The sequence below is a fragment of the Eubalaena glacialis genome, chromosome 3 (assembly GCF_028564815.1).
Source record: "Eubalaena glacialis isolate mEubGla1 chromosome 3, mEubGla1.1.hap2.+ XY, whole genome shotgun sequence".
Classification (NCBI taxonomy): Eukaryota; Metazoa; Chordata; class Mammalia; order Artiodactyla; family Balaenidae; genus Eubalaena; species Eubalaena glacialis.
The window spans coordinates 9,137,385-9,161,035 of NC_083718.1; the positions used below are offsets into that span (position 1 = coordinate 9,137,385).

At 35.1% G+C, this 23,651-nt stretch overlaps 1 protein-coding gene across 1 annotated transcript in view; it reads right to left on the reverse strand.

The window, feature by feature from the left end:
- Nucleotides 1-320: 320 nt before the first annotated feature.
- The window catches only part of CDC73 (cell division cycle 73), an 88,984-nt gene continuing 65,653 nt past the window's right edge, over nt 321-23,651 (reverse strand). Inside the window, exons 12-17 of the mRNA XM_061185289.1 lie at nt 18,706-18,741; nt 18,311-18,398; nt 13,168-13,329; nt 10,406-10,506; nt 4,423-4,564; nt 321-3,508 (exon numbers count right to left, since the gene is read on the reverse strand). Coding sequence (XP_061041272.1) covers nt 3,472-3,508; nt 4,423-4,564; nt 10,406-10,506; nt 13,168-13,329; nt 18,311-18,398; nt 18,706-18,741 — 566 coding nt within the window. The 3' untranslated portion in view covers nt 321-3,471. The remainder of the gene's footprint in view (nt 3,509-4,422; nt 4,565-10,405; nt 10,507-13,167; nt 13,330-18,310; nt 18,399-18,705; nt 18,742-23,651) is intronic.

Consider the following 23,651-nt stretch of genomic DNA (forward strand, 5'->3'; position numbering starts at 1 on the left):
AGTCACGTAATATTAAGGCTAATGTGATTAAATTTATTTTTCATGTTTCCTTTAATTTTGACCAGCTTTTGTAATGGTTGCATTTGTAATATTATAAAATAAACTGTTGGTCTCAAAAAATTTTATAAACGAATTAGTTTGACAACTAAGACTCGTATAATAGTTATCTGGGAAAGTGGCACTTTATTCCTGGCTACATATGTATATCTCATCATCACTGTTCCTACTGTTAACACCAATAAAATGAAATTGTTATGTAGTAAGAAATATGGCAACAAAATACCCCCTCCCCACCCTCCAAAAAAGAACAATGTCATCACTTTCATTTTATTAGGAGTCACAAAATTTTTTATTTAGGAAAAATATTTCCTTCAATGTTTATTAGATAATGAATCTTAAATGAATAATTTACTTTTACTTTTCTGTGTAGACCAATTAAAAAGTATGCCTCTTTCCTTTCATAAGCAAATTCTATTTGTCTAATTCTGCATGGCAGATAAGAAATTAATACTTTATTTCCTTCTACCTTAAAAATTATGAAATTTTCCTCATTATGAATTAGTTATTTCTGTATGGACTGTTGTCATGCTGCTGTTAAAAAAAAAGTTAGTAAAGGATATGGACACATGGGAAACAAACCATAAACTATAATACTAGTTTATAAGGAAATATATTAAACATTGTTTAAATATTAAACAGCAAAATATTCGTATATTAAATAAATAAGACTTGAATTTGTCTTGTGGAACTATAGGCCAATACCACCAATAATGGGGATGGTCTAGTGCAAAAGGTGGCCACAAAAGAAAAAAAAACAAAAACAAAAAAAGGAGGAGACGACACAACATTTAATACTGGCATCGTTTTCGTAACAAATTGAGCCAGTGATTTTAGATCCTTTCTGAACATAAAATACCTGAAGAACAACTTTTTAAAAATACTGATGAACAGGTCTCATACCATACAAATTAAATCAGAAACAGGATTCAGGCAACGGAATTTTTTAAAGGCCCCCAAATGATTCTAACGTACAGTCAGGGTTGAGAGCTGCTGACTGAAACCCACAAGCTTCTTACTGTTGCCTGACTCAGAAAAGGTGTCCTATGAATGAAGAAAAGGCGCTTTCTTTTACTGGTGGGACAAGAGAAGGGTGTCTCCAGTTACTTATGGTTAAGTCAAACTTTAATGCGTACTTCCTTTCCATTAAAATATCTGCATAGGACTCTTCATTCCCTACAGGGAATTACAATTACAATTCTGTATTTTTAAACTCCAAGACCAAGTAGAGTCAAAGTACTTTTTTGTAATAAATCAGTTACACTGAGAATCCATCACTCATTCGTGCACATAAATATGTACTGAATGCCTACTGTGTGCAAGGCACTGTGACAGGTGCCGCTACAGGACCTGGAGCCATGAGAGGATGAAGAGTGATGGGCTGGAAGCTTTTTGCCTTAGAATTAATGGCTATAAAATGAATTACATGGACCTAAATAAGGGAATGAAGGTCAAAAAAAAAGGAAAAGAAAAAGACAAAAAGTACATACTAAGAGTTTGATTTTCAAATACATGAAACAGCATATTTGTACTTTTCCTAATGTTATTTCCAGAGCCTCTGAATACACGTAAGGCAAATTCAAGATAGAAAAATAAACCCTGTTTAAAGCAGATGTTCCCAATTTTAACCACACTCTATAAATTTCATACATAAGTATAAATACTAAAAATCTTTATAGAAAGGTAGTTCATGTCCACTTGTAGTAGTCTTAACAAGTAATCTTACATTAAAATATTACAGATTCTAGTCCTTGACTATTTCATCACGGAGAAAGTTTATACAACACAATTTATTTTGAAAACAGATTTATATGCTGAGAAATTCTAATGTGAACAAATTTGAGTTTTCTTTTCAAGAAGAGAGGATGCAGAGAAGGGAAGAAAGGGGTGGGGGGCAGAGTCTGTTCAAACCTTATAAATATCCTAAAATCTAAAAATTTAAAACGCTGACTGCTTTCTTCCTCAAGAACCTAGTGAATTCCATATGAATAAATACTTTTTCTGTTCATTATTGGCATGGACTTTTTTGGTTACTTAAAAAATAAATACTAAGTGCTTCTCATTTTTACGACAGCATTAAATTTCAAAATGAGGCAGGTAATGTCAGCTTAACATAAGAAGGAGCTAAATGTTTACATAAAATATGTTAACCTACGGGAGATTCCTGGGGTGGGAAATGACATAAACTGAATGATCAGCAACAATTCTAGTGGCAAAAACTCTTTAGGGGAGTAAAGGTTCCAAGCTGCGTTTAAGTAATAAAAGATGGATCAAGACTCAAGAAAAATGCTCATTCGTTGTACCTTGGATGCAACACTCTGTCTAAAGTACAGAAGTAGTAAAATATTTTACTAAGTTAAAATATAGGTTTTATATTTTATATGATATTGAATACGCACATAAAAATACCAGTGTTTTTGTCTTGTTTCTGTTCAGACACTTAATTAAGCAAATATGTTCTTTGGTGTCTGGGAGAGTTTATCAATATTTAAAGATAATGGAAGATAAGAACATGCCTAGAAATAGAAGACTCAAAATCCTATACCATACAAAGAATCAAAGTGGACTTATGAGAAAAGACAGAGTTACACTGCAGTAGGACTGATACATTTCTTTCCCCCAAATCATACTCTGGCTCCCAAAATAAAAAGTACTATATAGCCTATTAGGTTTTTAATCTGTGTTTTGAGATTTTTCAAGTGGAAAGATATCACAGATAGAAATATATCATTCTAAGTTTTAAAATTACCAAAGTCAGTGAGAAGAATGTACATTCATTAAATGTATTCATTGTAAGTAAAGAAGTCTTGAAAAGCTGAACAGTTCAACCAAAGGTGATGAATTGTTCTTGATTTTTCATTATTCCTTTTTAAATAAAGAGAAAGTACAGATATAGTACACATACAGGCTGACATTTTGATTCATTCAAAATAGTCACATCCCTTTGCTTGGTTTTGGAAGTTCCAGAGACTAAAATTAATACCATTCATAACACAGTATTTTCAATAAAAGGAATTATAGAGCAATGAAAAATCAGAAGCAAGATGGCTTAGAGAGCCTATAACCTCTACATATACACACTTCTGTAACCTGTATTTATTTTCTAAAGAAACAAATTTTAAGTAATGCTAATTTAACCAATGGAGAAAAAATTCTATCAAAATATACAATTTCCATTACAGACTAGAAGGCTAATATTAAAAAAATAGTTGTAAGCCAAAAAGTTTGCTTATATGACAGGCATCATCCCTTTGAAGCATAAATCATCAAATAAGGTTTTATAAAAGATCGATCTGTGACCTTCTTCATTTGTAAGTTCTTGATAAATTCATAAAGCTTGAGTCCCAGTCTCTAGATCACGGTGTATCCATGCTTCTTAATCCAGATTTCCAGAAAAGCGGGAAAACAAGTAATTCAGAATCTCAAGTGGGATTTGTGCTTTACCATGTACCTAAAAAATAATATTATAATAGGTTATAATGATTATAAGAATTCTAGAATTTTTAGAATATTACATGTAAAAATAAGTTGACATTTTAAAAAACTTAAAATCAACAGTGGAACAGGATGTTTTGCTTTCTAAAAAACGGATACTGTAACCTTTGGGAATATAAGGATTTCTGAAGCCAGAAAAAACATTCCTCTTATTAATTTCTATAATCTAAGAGCTTCTGGCTAGAATAATAAATGATTCTCTTTAATATATTATCAATTATAACCACTGGGTTAACTCAATCACCTATGACTTTGAGGAAACCCATAATATTCGGTGAGAGACCAAGAAAGTTACAGATTTTACAGAGCACCCGAAATGAGAACCACAGATTCAGTGGTACTGTAATCATGTGCTGTTGTTAAATTTCCAATTATAAAACTGATATTATTGCAAAGGTCTTTAAGAACTCAATTTATACTAGTAATTAAGATATATTTAAAAACTGAACTCCTTTCATGAGCAGCCAGCTACCCACAACTCAAGTCCAGAGTCAGAGACCTTTTGGTGCTGGCAAAAAACGAAGGGATCACTTACTTAGTCCAAGTTCCCTGGACAGACAGAAAACAAGGTTCAGAAAAGTCACACAGTTCATTAGAGCCGAATCACAAAATCAAGACTAAAATCTAGGTCTTCTGACTCAGATTTAGTGCTCTTTCTACCAAGCTGTAAGCCCTTTCTCCCTTTGTTCAAGTCAGTATAACAAAGATATTTGTTAATTATCTATTTTAGATCAACAACAAATTAGGCATTGTTTTAAAGGGGAGTTGGGGGATATGGGTCACAACTTCAAGGAACTTAGAATCCAATAAGGAGGCAGGAAAATTACTAAAATAAGGCAGAAGTTAAGTGCATTTTAGGATCAGGATTACCTATCCAGGGTTTCCCAGAATCGTAAGAAAACTGGTCTATCCAGATGACGTTTGTGATAGCTGAGTTCTAATACTGTTACATCCCATTTCTGAACGTTTGGATCCAGACGAACTTCATCATATTTGAGATGGAAGGCTTTAACTACAGGCGGAAGAAATAATACTCTTTATTCAAACTGCAACCAAAATTATAAAAATATTTTATAAAAGAATAAAAATACCCAAACACAGACATTAATCAAAAAACCTTAAAAAAAAAAAAAAAAAAAGTCAACCTTTCTTCCACCAACCAAAGCTGTATTATAACCAAAGTGATCTTTGAAATAGAGGCTGAGCACTCTAGTACCTCCCAAAACATTCAATTCAATAAAAATTTACTGAGGCTTATACATGCCACCCCCTGGGGATTGAAATAAGAAATGAGGTAAAACAAAATGCATATGATCCAGTGAAGGATAAGAAGAAAAAGACTACTCACATACAGTATGATAAAGGTAGTAGAATATCATAGAAACAGAAGAGAGTACCCTTCTTACCCACATCATGGGATTCAGAAAAGGCTTAGATAGGCAGGGTGGAGTAAGAATTAGGCAAAACACAGAAAAGTGATCCAGTTAACAAAAAGAACATGCTCAAAGAGAAAAAGGTTTAGTCTAGGAACTAAAGAAATTTAACAAAATTGCATCATGCAAAGTAAGGTAGGGGAAAAAAAAAATAACATAGGGAATGAATAAAAGCTAAGACCATAGAGGTTCAGAGCAATGCCGGCCTTGTAGGCCATATTCAGGAGTTTGGACTTTTACCTAAGAGATGTAGGGAATCACTGCAGAGTGTATAGCAGAGATTGATGATACAGCATAGTAATCTAGAGGAGAAAGAGATTTGCTCTACTGGGGAGAAGATACACATATGACAAGAAAGATTCAAGAGATAATTAGCAAGTGAGAACTAACGGAACTTGGTAAGAAATGATGAAAAAGGAAGAAGAAACAACTGGAAGGTCTCTGGAGAAGGTTATCTGGAAATAGATATTTACATGATATAAAAAGAGAGACTAGCAAAGATCTAGAAGAGGAGGATTTCAGGCAGAGGAAACAGCTGATACAAAGGCCCTTAGATGGAAGGAAGCTTGGAATGCCCTACAAACAAGAACAACAAGTTTTGTAGGCAATGTCCTATATGCAGAACCTATTCAGCTATGATAAGAAATCTGAATTTTATTCCCAATGTGATAGTAAACCACTAGATAGTTTGGAGCAAGGTGAAATTATCTGATTTTCATTTTCAAACGCTATCTCTGGTTGCTGGGGAGATTCAAGACTCTAGGACTAAACTTTCCAACACGCGTCTGCTGCCAAACGGTAACAGGTGACCATAAACACTGACTTTGAATCTTCTTCCTTGATCATCCCGCTGGACCATCCTCACCAGTTTATTACTGTATTTGCAATCAGTTTATCATCAGTGGAGTGTTAGTTTTACTTGTGCACATGGAAGATGTTTAGCTTTTCTTTCCATTTTCTACTTTTTTTCTAACATATAAGATATGATCATTACTATCACCATTATCATCTATTATTAGGAGTTTCTAAAGAGAAAATGATTGACTGTTAATTTTTTTAAGTAGCTAATTTATAGATTGTTTGTTCCATACTGCTTGCAGGCTTACTGGCTTTTGATGTTAACTAATCAAGGTCTAATTCCTTGATGGAAATACAAAATAAACCATTTTTATTTTGTTAAAATTTTTATTTTGTTTGTTTTTGCCCCCCAAAAACACATAAACATTACTTCTAAATTATTTGCTTTCATAAATAAAGGTCTCCTCATTGAGCACATTATTTATTTTGAATTTAATTCAAATTAATCAATTTAAACCAATTCATTAAAGGGGCTATCCGTTATGGATTCAGAAAACTCACTTTCAAAATAATTATTATTTATATGTGTAAAAAATATTTTTTAAGTTTCTTTAAACTTTTAAATTAAATGAAGTCCATATTTGAATACTCTATTGTGCTTACTACATGTTTCTCTTTTCTAATGTTCTCAGTATGATTTGCTTTAAAAATCATTCTTAAAAATACATGAGTTATAATTTTTAAAATGACTTATCTAAAGCCTTATATAGGGCTTCCCTGGTGGCGCAGTGGTTAAGAATCCACCTGCCAATGCAGGGGACACGGGTTCAAGCCCTGGTGCGGAAAGATGCCACATGCCACGGAGCAACTAAGCCTGTGTGCCACAACTACTGATCCTGCACTCTAGAGCCCATGACTCACAACTACTGAGCCCGCGTGCCACAACTACTGAAGCCCACACGCCTAGAGCCCATGCTCCACAACAAGAGAAGCCACCTCAATGAGAAGCCCGCGCACCGCAATGAAGACCCAATGCAGCCAAAATTAATTAATTAATTAATTAAAAATAAATAAATAATAAAGCCTTATATAAAGGCCTATAATCCCCCTTACTAATTTCAATAGATTTAGTTTACACAGTATTTATTTTTCCAATAGAATACAGAACTTTTTAAATTAAAAATGAATATCAGAGTCCAAAAAGGTTAAGTCACAAATGAGGAAACATAAGGTTTCTCTCATCATACAAAGTATGTTATTAGCATGAAGCAATGGTGGCAAGCAAACTTACATCAAGACACCATAAAACATTTTTTTTTTTAATTTTAAGGTTTTATTTAAGCTAGTTTATCTAAAATGTATTTTACCATGTAATCAATATAAAATTATTGATGACATATTTTATTTTTGTCCTGTATAAGTCTCCGAAATCTGGTGTATATTTTACACTGACAGAACATTTCAATTTGGACCAGCCAAATGTGGCTGGTGGCTTCTGTTTTGGGCAGTGCAGGTGTAACCAACCCCAGCAAGAACTCAGCCGCCAGTCTAGGGAATTCCCTGGAGGAATTCCAGTAAGTCCAGTGTTTCTTACTCATAAAATACATAATTTTAAGCCTCAGCAAAAATACAGGAAACAAAGTTCTTTTTATAAGAAGCCAGTTATCTGGGGAAACAATGAACACTAAAGCAAAATACTTCACACAATTCAGAATTGTTCATTATTTGCAAACTGCATGAATGTTGTCAATGCTTTTTTGCAGGAACAAAGAAAGAAAAGAAATAGAAAGGTGCTCTTAAATAGTATTTCGGTAGATAAATGATGGCATGTCAAATGACAAAGGGACAACATAATACAGAAGATTACTAAATGAAAAAGTTTTCACAACGATAACTAAAAAATTTGAAGAAATCATCATTTAAAAATCTTGATCAACAAATGCACGTAACCATTTCAAGCATAAGAACTAATATTTTGGGGACTTCCCTGGTGGCGCAGTGGTTAAGAATCCGCCTGCCAGTGCAGGGGACATGGGTTCAAGCCCTGGTCCGGAAAGATCCCGCATGCCGCGGAGCAACTAAGCCCGTGCGCCACAACTACTGAGCCTGCGCTCTAGAGCCCGCGTGCCGCAACTACTGAGCCCGCATGCCTAGAGCCGGTGCTCCACAACAAAAGAAGCCACCATAATGAGAAGCCCGTGCACTGCAACAAAGAGTAGCCCCCGCTCGCCACAACAAGAGAAAGCCCGCGTGCAGCAATGAAGACTCCATGCAGCCAAAAATAAATAAAATAAATAAGTTTTTAAAAAATAATAATATTTTTTAAAAGCTATATCCAGTTACAAGCTCAAATCTCTCATAATTTTGAAAAGATTTTATTTGGAAATTTTATACAATTCAATATTTAAAATCTTTTCTAAACCTTTGTATTTTCTTACTGTGCAATATGAAGAAAATATAATTTTTTTACCAAGTACCCTCAGTTTACTCCTATGCTATATAGATATAATCATTTTCTATGTGGGTTATGGGGAAAAGGTGAGGAGCTAGAAGAGTCAAGAGTTAAACGCAAGGAGACCAGCTAAAAGCTAAGAGATAACATATTTCTAAATTTCTGGCTTAGGCAAATTACTAAAAAAAAACTGACTGAGGAAAAGATGACAGAGAGTATAAGACAATAGATTCCGCTCGGAACAGGCTGAGTCCTGATACACTGATGGGACTTCACAAGGAGTCACCTGGTCATCAGTGAGACAGGCAGGCCCAGAATATCAAGCCAGAGACATAACTTTTAGAAACAGAGGACAGATGGTAACTGAAAGCTATCAGATCTCCTTGAGAGAGTATGTGTAATTAAAGGAGAAGAGAAGCGGGAACACAAATATGTCACTGAAAGCCAGAGGAAGAGTAGCTAGTGTCTGAGAAAATGTTAACAAGCCCTCAGAAAAGAACATTTAAAAAGGAGGAAATGGATCGAGAGTAAAATTCTGATAAAGAGATCAAAAGTATCCAATATTTGGGTCACTGGTGAGTCTGGCGGGAACAGCTTAGTGGGCAAGCAAGAGAGCACAACTACAGTAGCCTGAGAATCAAACAGAAAGTGAGTGAGTAGAGACCATTCTTTCAAAGGCTTGGCTGTAAAAGGAAAGGAGAGCGAGCTAGAAAAAAAGGTGAGGTAAGAGGAAAGGGTTTTGTTTCCTTTTAAGATGGAAGGGGCAAGAGTACTTTCATTGTAAATGCTGATAAGTAAAGAAGGAAGGTTGAAGAGAAAGAGAATACTTCTTGGAAGAAAATTATTATTGTTAACTTTTTAAAAAATCTCTAAGTTCTTATCTAAATTTCTGAAGACTAACAGTCTGAAAAAAAACAACAATGAATTTAGAGAGCATTTATATCTTGAAGACATTCTAATCATTTTTTATTATAGTACTATTCAACAAGGCAAGCAAGTAGGTAAAACACAACAAAATTAGTGTTCACTGACATTTTGCTTTCATTAAAACTCCCATTCTCTCTGTATCTTTGACGTCTATTTATCAAACCTGTGCATTACTCAGGTTTCTGAAATAACATAAAAAGCTACCATCATATTAGAATTCATTTTTAAAACTGAATGAAGGCAGGAGAATAAGCGATTAAAACCTTTCAAGCTTGGGCAGTTTCCAGCCTGGAAGAATGGTGGTACCACTAACAAAAACTAAAATTGCTTTATTAAAAAAAAAAAAAAAGCTGGGTTTCACAGTAGCATAATCTACATTCATAATAACTAAAGTTGTTATTTCTAACAAACATACCTGTTTCATGAGGATGCTTTTTAAAAAGTAATTTTACTAATGTTACTAACTTAAATGGATACTCAAATTAAATGATAATTAGAATATCCTTACCAATAAAAAGACAAGCTTAAATTCATCTACTTTTGATATATCAATACATACCAAAATACGGTCAATAAAAGACATAGACACATGAAATCTATCCATTTAACAGGTATCTACTGAATGCTTGCCAACGCCATGCTCTCTTCTGTGCTGATGATACAAGAGTGAACGAGACAGATAAGGCTGCTCCCATCCTGGAACTGGCATTCTAGCCAGGGAAGACTTACCATACAGATATGAAAATAAGATAATGTCAAGCAACAGTGAGTGTCACCACTGCAGTAACTGGGAGGAAGTAACGGCTACTTCCAGGGTGGTCGGAGAAGGGCTCCCTAAAGGAGAGAGTACTTACTCGGCTGAGACCTAAATGAACAGAAAAAGGCCAGTCGTGCAGCAACCACTCCAGATAGTGGGAGTAGCAGGCGAAAGTCAACCCATTTAAAAACTGGCTATCAAAGTGAATAAAAGTGTAGGGACATGCAACAATATTAATGATTTATTAATGTTGAGGGATAGGCAATAATTCACTTTTAGATATAAGTACACAGAAAATATTAATGTTCCAAAAAGGCTTTAAAATATTTCACAGGTGCTTAAAAATTAAAATACGTTGTACTTAACAGGAATCCTCTGGTGTACACATCACACGTGCAGAGCCGTGTGCTCTTAAATAAATAAATAAATACATAAAGCAAAAGCATTTCTGTATTAGATAAGCAGTAAAAATAAAGAGACTCTTACTTTTAGCAAATATGTCGACTGGTGATCCATCAGGCAAAAGCCACGGCCAACCTTTGAACTGCCATGCAGGACCTTGCACAAAAACTGCTACAACCCGGTCCCTATAAATAGAAAAGAGGGAAGGGAAGAGTGGAGACTGAGTATCTCAGATATTCTTGGTTACTATAATCCTTATGGAAAGAGTCTCATTATTCCTGCAATAGTCTCCTGTCAATACTTCTGTGAGGCAAACACAGTACTGCATTACCGTAACTTTTCATTACAATGTTACCATTAGAGTACATAATGATTGCCACACTTCCCATGCGTTGTTTTTTACATCTAAGTCATTTAAACATAATTACATGCACAGTCCTATACGTGATCCTTTTAGCCTTCTATCTCTGCCCCTTCTATTAATTAAAGGGCCCATTTTGCTTATGCAACAGGGAACAGTAGTATATCTGTTAATCGAAAAAGTTAGTTTTAAAAGAAAATCATTTAAAATTCAAACGCATCTTAAATATTTCACTTTAATTAAAAATGTTATAAATTATAATAATCTGCTAACCATTTTATAAAGCTCAAAGGCCTTATTTTGAGTTCTTCTGATTATCTGGAAAATAATCTGAGTACAGAAATCACCTAAATTTTAAACTTTTTCAATTGTTTTACAACTGTTTCACTCACCCTAAATTCTCTAAGTTTTTCCTAAAGCAACTTGTTTTTCCCAGCCATTCAACTTCATTTTCCTAAAAAGCACAAATCTCTTTCTAGGCCCTCATATTTCATTAGCTTCCAAAAAATTTAATTAAACTGAGAAATTATAATAAGTACAAAAGCCGTCACCAGTTTAAGCCTACAACTAAAGAGGTGGGAACAAAATCATAACATCAACAATAATGACTAACACTCATTAGATTGACTACGAGCATTTACTGTGTGCCAGTGCTGGTCTAAGCAGTTTACTTATGTTAACACATTTAACCTTCAAAACAACCCTGTGAGGTGAACTATTATTACCCCTATTTTACAGAAATGCACAAGCCTACTAGAGAACAGTCCACTAGCCAGAAGAGAGAAGGAGGGAGGGGAGGAGTGTGTAGAAGAGAGCAGAGTGGGAGAGAGGGAGGGAAATCAATGATTGATCTTGTGCACTGGTTATGCTATTGTCCTGTATGAGGGCTAAGAAATCACATGAATAGCCAACTCAGTGTTACAATGGAAACAGTTTTGACCTTACAACTCCCTGAAAGGGTCCTGGGAATGCTCAGAGGTCCACAGACCACACTTTGATAATCACTGCATTAGATGGAGACTCTGTACATCCAACAGGATATTAAGCCAAAGTTACCTTCTATTCAAGTTAAAGACTTACAGCAGTGATCAAAGTTACTATGAAAAACCACAGCTTAAAATTCTTAACCTGCTCAAAATCTCTAAGGCTAAAATGAAATCTTAAATAAAAAATTTCCTCCCTCACGGGATATATGCTCCATACTGCCTAAACCATCTTTGGTAATGAAGCACACTATTAAATGGCCTCTTAATTTTATGATGTAGCTTGCACCATACAGTAGTTGAAGGTCCAAGGTACCTGCCAAAGTAAAGAGGATTTGCTAGACAGAGGTCCCCTAGATCCTACTGTGTCTCACAGGGTTAGCAGGGGAGCAGGATAATAAAAATACTATTCCCAGTGAACTCCTGAAAGGACAATTAACAGAGAACAGAAGAAGAAGAAAGGTAAGGAAAATATTATCCCTAGGTTATGACACCAATGGCTAGGACCAAGCTAACACACACAAAGCAGTATAACATAAGCACAGTGATGGCACTTGTACACACTGTGTGTATTATCGTTTTCTGTAAATAACTGCAAACATATAAATGATGTAACCTTCTACTTCCTATAAGTTTTAAACTTGATATATGAAATTCTCATCTTACACTTCATATATAACTCAAAGTATTTCTGTTAGGTACTAAAAGAGAATTCTAATACAAGAACCCTTGATTCTTTAGTAAATTTTTAACATACTAATATTCTCAATGGCTTCACTTCCTAACATCTGAAGATTAACGAGTCAAAGGTAAATTTCAGCTAATGCGTCAATGTGTTACACTATATCAGAGATGCACACTTAGACTTTGTATTTTTACTCTGGCTTAGATTAATTAAATAATTTAAGGTAATTCATGTATCTGAATTTATACGCACTTTATATTATAAACATTGGGTTGGCCAAAAAGTTCGTTCGGGTTTTCCGTACCATCTTACGGGAAAACCCGAACGAACTTTTTGGCCAACCCAATAGCTTAATATTTTATTAAAGGACATTTTAATGCAGTAAAAGAGCTGAACCACGGTGATGTTACTATTTTCGTTAAATTATTTCCTTACAATATAAGTAACAATGCTTTCACTTATCACTTCTTACCAAAAAATCTGAATTCTCCAAATCTAAAACATAGACCCTCTAAAACAACATTAGTCTATTTGAAAATTTTGTTCTAAAAGCTGATCCAGAATAAATGGACAAGTGGAAAGAATTTTTACTCTCCAAGTTTTCCAGAAGTTTGTGTTTCTTCTTATAAGTAAAATAAAGTTTAGACATCCAAAATATATTACTTAGGTATTACTAGAATGTTAACATTACTGATTACCAAATTAGACATTAACAAAGGTTTCAAGGATAGGTTCTATCTAGAGCTCATGATAAAATTTGATACTCGTTTATTACACAAAAAATTAATGACTGTGTGAAAAATACAGATTAATTTACCAGTCTTGAGGCATTAGTTTAAGGGGCTGGTCTACTACTCTGTAAGGAACTGTGACACTAATTGCAGTGCCCCCTGGTTGCATCTGGTCTTTTCTTCTCTGTATTAGAGTTTCATTTTCTCGTTGGCAGCCTTGCTTCTTCTTTTCATCTGATGGGACAAACCTTTCAAAAAACAGAAATGATTCCACAGGAATCGTTAAAAAGAAAAGATATAGTATTTTGAAATGATTTTTTAAATAATGATAGTTTCAAACCAAAAACATTATTTTTCGAAATAAACCCACTCCGCATGCACAGATCATAATGCTTGAAGAGTATGGGTCTTTACTTCCCATGCCAAGTAGAACTCAAGCTCACTTAGGCCAGAAGTCAGTATGTGTGTGTGTCAGTCTCACACACAGACACCCAATTTATATTCCTTCATCTAGCATTTAGTATTCCTCAAGATTATATAAACAACCACACTAATCCTTGATTTCTCAAATGCTAGTAAGAGGGAAATTTAACTATGAATCAAAGGTCACTTGAAATGGAGCTGACGTGGCTAGCTAGGTGACTCAGTCTACCCAGGAGCGTCAGCAAACACCCCTTTCCACATGGTAACCACCACTCCCATCAGGATACAGAACATGTGCAACAGACCAGAAAAGTTTCCTCCTGTACCTTTCAGTAAATCCCCATCCTCCTCCCCCAACAGGCAACCATACAATTCTGCTTTCCATCACCATAGACGAGTTTTGCCTGTCCTACGAATTCATATATGCGGAATCGTACAGGATTGTACTCTTCTTTGCCCGGCTTCTTTCATTCAATTTAATGTTTCTGATATTCATCCATGCTGAGGGGTATATTGGTAGTGAACTACCAATGAATTCTTTTTTACTGCTGAATAAAATTCTATTGTATGAATATGCCACAATTTGTTTATACATTCTCCTGTGGTACATTTGGGTGGTTCCAAAATTGCAGTTATTACAAATAAAACTACTATAAACACTCTGGTATAAGTCTTTTTGTGGACGTATGTTTTCACTTCTCTTATATAAATACCTATGAGTGGAACTGTTGGATCACTGGGTATGTTTAACTTTAAAAGAAACTGTCAGAAAGTTTTCCAAAGTGGGATAAAGTATGAAGAACATTCTAAAGGCATCTCTGAGCTAGCTAGCAAGAAGTAAAGAACTCTTGGGCCAAAGACTGAGTAAAGAAGGGAACTCAAAGAGGTTAGAATAACACCGCAGACTTCTTTCCATCCACGGAAGGCACTGGCAAACTAATTAAACTTAAGCTTTGTCTTTTATTGACACTATATTTCACTAGACTCCTGGAAGAGGAAACAAAGCCCATATTCTGCTCAAGGTAGAGAATCTAACAGAAGTTCCTTCTTTCATAAAGCTAGGGCTCTGGGGGTTAAGTTCAGTGTAATATAAATAATGTAAACTAGAAATAAACCCACTGCCCACCCGTTTTCCTGCCCCCCATGCCCACCCCAGCCCTAACCAACACCCTGACAAGTGCAAGAATAATCAAATCTCGGAATTGCAAATTGGACCTCACTTGGATTTAAAGCAAGAATTAACAACCCTGGCCACAGTGACTGGTTCGGAAATAAATGTGTTATACAAGCCAGGAAAATAAGACTTAATCCTGGGATTTTTGGTAACCTGGAGTTTCTGATGGTCATCTTTGCCCCTGAAGCGGGAGAACCTGCTTAAGAGACAGAGAGACTAACTCCTGATCACTTCATTTAGCACTGAGTCCAGCTGTGTCAGAAGCTAGGACTAGTTATATTGAGCTAATAAATTATTTTTTGATAAGGCTACTTTGAGTTGGTTTTTAATACTTACAACAAAAAGTGCTCTAATGAATACAACCAGAAATGATGCACAACTGATTGGATGGATATTTGTGATTTGGAGAAATATTTTGATATCCACTGACTCATCCAATATTTGCAATTTATTTATTCCACTTTGCATTCTATGAGTGTGAAGGAGTATGGGTGATATGATTAAAGTCATTACTGTTTAAACAAGAACAGTTCTAGTAAAATAATTTTCTTAGTATAAAATGCAAATGAGTTGATATACTGAGGCAAGTTCCAGATTTTAAGTTTACGTTATTTTGAAAAACAGAACAATTTTATGGATAGTTCACAGATTAAAAATACAGTTTTCGGGAATTCCCTGGTGGTCCAGTGGTGGCTAAGACTTCACCTTCCAATGCAGGGGTTGTGGGTTTGATCCCTGGTTGGAGAGCTAAGATCCCACATGTCTCAGGGCCAAAAAATCAAAACATAAAACAGAAGCAATACTGTAACAAATTCAATAAAGACTTTAAAAATGGTCCACATCAAAAAAAAAAAAATCTTTAAAAGAAAAAAAAAAATATATATATATAGAGTTCCTTTCTCCTAAATAAAAGAAGTTGAAATTGGAGGGGGGGTAGAATTAACAATAATTTCTGGATGTTAAACCTCAAACTGAGAATTTAACTTAAAGCAATGTTAGATTGGCTATGCTCCCAGGTGCTTAGCAGACACAAACACAAATCTTCATTCTGGAACTCAAAGAATTTCCACAAGAAAAAAATTCCAAGGAAAATGAACAGAAATTACTAAATGAAAACCATTAAATGAATAGTAAAAAAAAAAAACTAAACACACAAGGAAATGAGGTATAATGAATGAAACAATAATCAAAAGAAAATGATTAGTAAGTACTTCCAGTGATGCAGCTATCAAAGACCAAACCTGTAAAACAAGCCTACAAATACGTACAGGGAAAAAGAAATTATTTAAAAAAAAGAGAGAGAGACCAAAGATTTGAAAAAGAACTAAACAGAACCACTAAAATAGAAAAAATAAGATATCTGAATTTTAAAATGGAATGAATAGACTAGGGGACGGCCAAAGAAACACAACTACAAGTTATATCTACAGAAATGATCAAGAATGCAGGTGACAGAGAAACAGATGGAAAGTAGAACTGTTTAAGAGACATGGATGATGAAATGAGAAAGTCTAAAGTATGTCTCATTTAAATCCCAGAAAGAAGAAAGAAAAAAGGGGAGATAAAGGGGGAACACACAGGTAATATCTAAAGAGATAAGAGCCAAGACTTCCCAAACTGATGAAAAACACAAATCCACAGATTCAATTCTGAATCCCAAGGTGGGATATATAAGAAATCTACACCTAGGTACAGCAGATAAACAAATTTAAAATGATCTTTAAAATAACAAGATAAAGCAGATTTCCTTCAAAGGACTGATTACCGCAGCTGACCTCTCATCATCAACAAAGGAAGCTAGAAGGTAGTGCAATAATACCTTCAATGTAATGAGAAAAAAATTAACTCCTCTATGGTTTTCCAGAGTGGCTGAATCATTCTGCACTGCATGTGGCAGCAGGGAACATGAACTATTTATGGTCCAGTGTAAGCTCCAGTAACTCTTCTGCCTGCTCTTCCCCAGGCCTTAAGTGGTTTCCTCACGTGCATGTGCTGAACAGTATTTGACTAATGCAAGGGGAACCCTCTGCCTATCTCTGGAGCACTCTCTCCGTGCAATCTCTCCTCTTGGGAACTCTGCCCTGTGAGAGGACCATCGTGGCCAGAGTCACAAGTGCCATCCAATCAGTTTATTTTAAATAAACTTATGGTCCCAGTGAAACTTCTCTCAAGATCATGTTTATAAATGTAAAATGTGCTTTCTCATACTTCCATGATACAACCTTAATTTTGTTATTTAAAATGTTAAAGGTGAAGGCAGGTTTTATTTTGTTTCGTTTCATTTACTTAATTGAAGGGCTAGAAAACTGAAGAATCCTCAATTTTACATGAAACCAAACAGAATCTATGCCAACATGAGCTATGGGTTACAGCCAGTACAATAATTGTGTGGAGGAGGTTTCAATTATGCATTAATTACACAGCAAAGCCTCCAGCTGACTCAAGCTGCAGGGGAGATGTCAGCTGCAATGAGGTGTTAAACAATGAAGGGAGTGTTTTAAACTGAGAAGAAAAATTAGGCATGATCTATCCAAAGAAGGTAGTCTTGTTAAATTGTTTGGCTTCTCTGTAGTAAGGCTAAGGAGAAAGATGCTAAAATTTAGTTTGTGATTTCCATGCACTACTTACTACCTTTATTATAAAATAATATTTTATATTATTATCAGATCTATTTCAAGAGATGGGCCAAAATAATTATATTTCATATTCATCCAACTGTAGATTACGTGAGGAACTGCAGACTGTAGATTATCTGAGTAATCCACAACACTGTCGGAATACTAAACTTCACAAAAAAAGCCTAATAAAATATAAAAATATAAAGCCTAAAAATTCCTTCTTTCCACACTGTTATTAGGAAAAGGTTCACTGAAAATTTCACTCAAAAGTACTAAAGAAAAAATACTATACGAATACACTTGTATGTGCCAGTTATGTAGGTTTTTATACAGCTATTTAAGTCATAGGCACTCAAAATTCAATTCTGCATTTGGTAAAACCTGGAATCATCAAGTATTACAACTTATTTTGCTACTCATTTTTAATTAGTCATAAGTTATTTAGAAGCAGCATGATTTTCTTTTTGGAGGTGAGGTTGTTTTGTTTCTTTTTTAAGAATCGTCATCGTTATTTTACTGAGAAAGTTAAGCATCTGGAAATTTTAACACAGGATATAGATTTCCTCTTCACTTCCTCAACTATCTTTTACTGATGTCTAGGTTAAAAAAGTATGGTCCCTCCTCCTCCCTCTAGGAGGTATATACATCTAATTATTTAAAGTTCATATTACTTTTTTGGTTCTTTAACCAGAATTCGGAAGTGGGGAGAAGACAACCTGAATTTGTTTTAGAACCTCTTCAAGCTCTTCAGCTGGAGCAAAATAATTCACATTAAAAATTAATACAATAGTTCCCTCTTTGTTAAAACTTTAGTCAGAGTTTCTATAATTTTCCCCACAGGATTCAGATATAAAAGAATATACTGTTTTGAAAATTATATTTGAGACTATCTGTAAAGCCTATAGCACTGAAACTGAATTTTTGCTTTCTCGAAATAAATATTGCATTAGTAACTACTAATTCTCAACAATAGTTCCATGTCCTATGAAAAGAACAGTTTAACCAATTACTTACTTCAGGTCCTGTAGAAGGTCTTTTGCATTAAGCATGGTTATTAAAGAGGTGGTAGCTGCAGGAATTATGATAATGGGTGTTCGAGATCCTATAAGGACAAAATTTTAAAGGAGCAAATATGTTATTAAAAGGAATTATAGTTACTTTCCTAATTATAAGTTAAAAGTTTGTAAATTTGTAATTTTAACTCTTTTGAGCTAAAAAATATTTTAGTCAGCAGTCATACTCAGAATATTTAATGATCAGGATGACTTGAGCACTGACTACTCAGAACAGACACCAAACACAAACATTTGGTATAACTGCACAAGCATGCAATCAGCCCTGATTTTGTAAGCTAGCTTACTCACGTTTACTTTTTTAAAGTAAGTTTAGAGTCACAGGCACAACCTTACCTTTCTTCTGATTTGGGGGAGGTCTGGCTTGAGAAACTGTAAGAAAGAAAAAAATCCAAAATATTGTTATGAAAATCACATTCTTATTTTCAAACCGACAAAGTAAATAAGGCCTAAAATATTTGTATTTACATATGACTAGTTGTAGAATTTTTAAATGCATTGCAATCTTCTTAAATAATATTATTTCTCTGCTTTACAAAACTACAGTGCCTTAGCACGTCAACAATCAGTGGTCACAAGGAAAGGGGATATATGGGCATTGGTAGGCACTGAGTATCTACATTCATGGATGCTTGGATGTAGAAAAGGAAGCAAATAAATAACTTCTGAATTAACTGATTACACTGTAATAAATGCAAAAACAGAGTACTACAAGAGCATCTAACTCTGGGGAAAGGGCTGGGAGAGGGAAATGTACTTAACCACTGTGGAGGAAAAACAAAGACATTACTGGGGACTAAGAGCTAAAATATTTACCTTTTTCTCTCTTTTTAAAATTTTTTGGGTTTTTATTAGCAGAAGAAAACATTACAGGCAATGAGTCATGTAAAGGTCTTTATTCTGGAATTGTCCATATTATCAATAACTTTGAATACATGTTATAAAAACATGAATATTTGTATCTTTTCATTATTTGTATATACAATGGACTTTATAATACACAAAAATATTTGTTGGCATAATAATGGCAATATCAGCCTAGTTCAAGATTAACATATTTTACGATAAAAAGTGCTGTATGTTCAATTTTCAGTATTTATTCATACAATAAATTTTTATTGACTGCCTTCTACATGCCATGTGCTGTGCTACAATTAATTTTTTTAAATCACAAAAAATAAAAATTCAACAATTTAACATTCTAATTCAACATTAGTTCTTAGAGATACCACTTTTAAAGGAAAGCACACACATCTTTGGAATATGTTCCATTTTAAAAGCAGTAAAATGCTAAATTTTAACTAATACTTTGTACTCCTTTATATAGCTATTTCATTGTGAGAAAATATTATGTAGTCCAGAAGTATGATTCTTCTAGCCACAGAAAGCAGAAAAAGATATATACAAATACAAGTTCACACACATATTTATTATAGTGTGCTCATCTTTCTTCTTCCTGAGAAAAAAATACTAAAACTTTCTTAAATTATTTTTAGAAATAGTACTCATGGATACATCTGACATGTATACACAGATACAGCTAGATAGTGTCATCTGGACTATGATACAATCTCAATAAATACTTAGAATTTGCTGGCGGGATACAGGAATGATGGGATGGACAGAGAGATGGATAAACTGGAGACGGGAGCTGCTGGGAGAATGACTAAGGAGAACAAAGAAATCTTCAACTGAACTACCACTGATTTGCTAAGGGAACCCACAATGGACTCTGGCATATAGGAAAAGATTCTCTAAAATCAAGGCTGAGAAGACTTAATGTAGCAAAAACACAAACTATAAAAGCTCACATATTAAAAATAAACTTTAGGTGTTTAGTAAAAAAACAAATACAATTAAGGACCAAGACAGGGACATGAAGATGAACATGCTAAGGATAAGCTTGATTTAAAGGGTGGGGGAGGAAAGAGCAGAATAATTTGAGTCCACAAGGAGAGTGATGGAGAGCAAGAGCCTGTACTCGGTCCCCACTGTGCCGCTTCGCAGGCAAATTACCCCGGCACGCTAAGATGAATGCTGCTCAGCTTCAGTTGTCCCCAACCATAAATCAGAGACAACAATTTCTACATCTTGATTCTGTTTTAAGAGTCTTAAAAACAACAAGGCAAGTTGTCCAGGTCCTGGGCCCTGGGCATACTGACCATTCACTGAACCTCGTGGCCACCGCTGATGTCAACTGCTACTGCTTCTTGTGCCTCTACCACTACCACTGCCTTCCGCAAACGCAATGACCGATTGTTTACAAGCTGAGAAGAGGCAACTACTGTTACTATGCTTGATTTCAAATATAATTATATTCTTTACTTAAATATTTATTCAGAGCCTATGTACAAGGTACTCTGCTAGGTTCTTATTTTTATGATGATAAATAAAACAGAAATAATCCCTGCCCTCAAAGACTTTTCAGTAAAGTAGGGGAACCAGACCATAACAAATAGGCAAACAAACACATATAAACCAATTTGAATACATAATATTAAGGAGCAAAGAGAATGTACACTGATATTAAAGTGTCCTTTAGACAAAATGCTTAGAAAAAGCCTCTCAAAGGAAATGGCATTTAAGCTGAGGTTTGAAGGACAAAAAAGAGCCAACTTGCAAAGAACAAGTGAAAGAACAGTCTTGATAAGAGGTAGGAATGTGGGCAAATGCCAAAGGCAGGAAGAAACTGTCATGCTTATGGAACTGCAAATGTGCAGACAGACCATGGGGACAAAAGGAAGAGTGGCAGGAGACGAGGTTAAAAATACATGCAGGAGCCACTTTATGTAGGGCTTTCTAGGCAACGTTAAGTTTGTTATTTAAGTGCCACTGGAAAACCCTGTAACTTTTAAGCCAGAAAGTGACATAATTTGATTTTCACATCACACCTTCTGTAAGGGAAAAACAATAAATTTAGATAAGGGATCAAAAGGGGGACAACCGTGAAAGCAGGAAGCTCAGTTAGGTCTATCACCAATATTCTATAGCAGTGCTACCCAAATTATGTGCGGTTAAGCATAAGGTTTTTCTGTAAACTTTCCAAGGTCAACTGAACAAAATACAGTAACAATGAACAGGTAGAAAACTGGCCATGCACCTGGATGTTGTGCCAGTACTGTACCCTCAATTCCTATCTGTATCTTGTTAGGGACCAGAACTAAACAGGTCATGGACTAATATCAATACTTCAAGATGCACTAGTCTAGAGAAATGCTGGTGGTTTAGACTTGAGTTGTGGCAGTGGAGATAAAGAGAATAGATAAATCTGGAATACAGAAAAGGTAAATTTGACAGAACTCACTGACATATTAGATGAGAGGAATAAGCAAATGAGAAAAATAAAGAATAACTCCTAAGTCTTGGACTTAAGAAACAGAGTTGATAGCGGTGTCATTTATTCATGAAGAAGCAGAAGAATGTGAAGTAAGACATCTTGGGAAAAATATCAAAGAGCAAATGTTTTAAGGTTTAATCAGTTTTAAGATGCCTATGGCACATCCAAATGTTAAACAGTTAACAGATGATACCAGAGGTAGGAAGAATCAGGGACACAAGTTTGAAAATCATCAGCACATAGATTTAAAACTATGGAATGAGGTAATCCAACCAACACCTAGGTTATAAAGTGGATCACTGAACAGGGCTAACTCTCTCTCTCAATCTCACATGAGCAGTAAGCAGATAAACTAGAGTTACAGAGTTATGGGTACTCACCTACCCATTTCAGAAGACCTATGAAACAGAAGTAAAGAATGAAAGCTGGAGAAGTGAAGTATGTGATGTACACGCATTAGAAAGCAGCAGCAAGAGCAGGGACATGTGCAAGAGATTTAAGGTGGCTATAAAAGGAAACAACATTAAGCTCCAGGACTGTAGCTTATCAAAGGCTTGTGTTTCTTAATTCACTGGAAAGCATGTGCCTCTTGTCAGTTATATTCCCTAAATGAATGTTTACAAGTTGGGAATAATTGTAAACACTTTAAAATATTAAATTGACCCAGGGACTTGCCTGGCACAATTAGTGCTAAATAAATATTTGATGAAAGAATAAATAAGAAAAAATGATCAAAAAATGGAACACCATGGGACTTCCCTGGTGGTCCAGTGGTTAAGAATCCACCTTCCAATACAGGGGGCGCGGGTTCAATCCCTGGTCGGGGAACTAAGATCCCACATGCCTCGCAGCACAGCCAAAAAAAAAAAAAAAGGAACACCATCCTTGAGTTCCTTCACTGAAGGAAAAAAGAATAGGTAGTTCAGTCCCCTATTTCCAAATAATTCAAACTCTACCTAACAAATAACACTATAGATCTATATGCTGTCTCATGTATAACATGTTACATTGCCAGAAATGTTTTGTGTGGTTTTCTTTTTTTTTTTTTCAATTTTAAAAAGATAATCCAGGTGAACATGCCATATATTGCACAATATGCCTTCAAAATTGGGCATCACCCAATAAGCAAATACATTTAACAATCTGCAAAACAAAAATTCACTGATCGAGACAAATAAAGATGACAAACTGCTAACGCCCACTCAAGTCAGGTCTTACTGACAAATGAGCATTAAAAACTTATAAAATAATCACTGCTTTTGGCATGGTGGGTAGGGATTGTGGACCTATGGGAGTCAATCAGTGAGTGAAAGAAGAGGAGACCTCACATGGATGGGCGTCAGAGTATTTGTTATGAGACATTAGATAAGATTAATTTCAACCATTTTAATCACCATGGCAGAACAACTGAAAAAGAAAGATGGAGTATTAGGAGCTGAAAAGACCCACAGCTCCTTACCTCACATGTGACCTTCCCCAGGATCACATAACTAACTAGCTGGTAGAACCCAGCTCCCTTCGCTTTATTACATGGCACATTTGAACAACCGGGTTTACTCGGTATTAGTGCCACCCCTACCCCTTTCCTTTGTCTGCCAAATGATTTTGAGAAAATGTGAAATGGAGACAGTTATTTATCACACAGCACAGAGTTAGAATCCTCAGGTGGTGATTTCTTCCTTTTTATACCATTTCTGAATTTCTCATGTGATCTTCTTTAGACTGACCAACTACAGCCTGCCATCCCTCCCTTCCAAGGGAAAACAAATAATTCTGTATCTATCATTCAACTGCCTCCACAATATTCCTCTACTTTGCAGGCTGTATTCCTTGGGTCCAACTCAGTCTGCCCATTCCTATTTCCTTGATTTTTTTCTTCATTCCTGAAAAGAGCTCCTTTAGCTTCTCCTAGTTTCTGGCACTGAGTATATGGAAGGCATTCAAA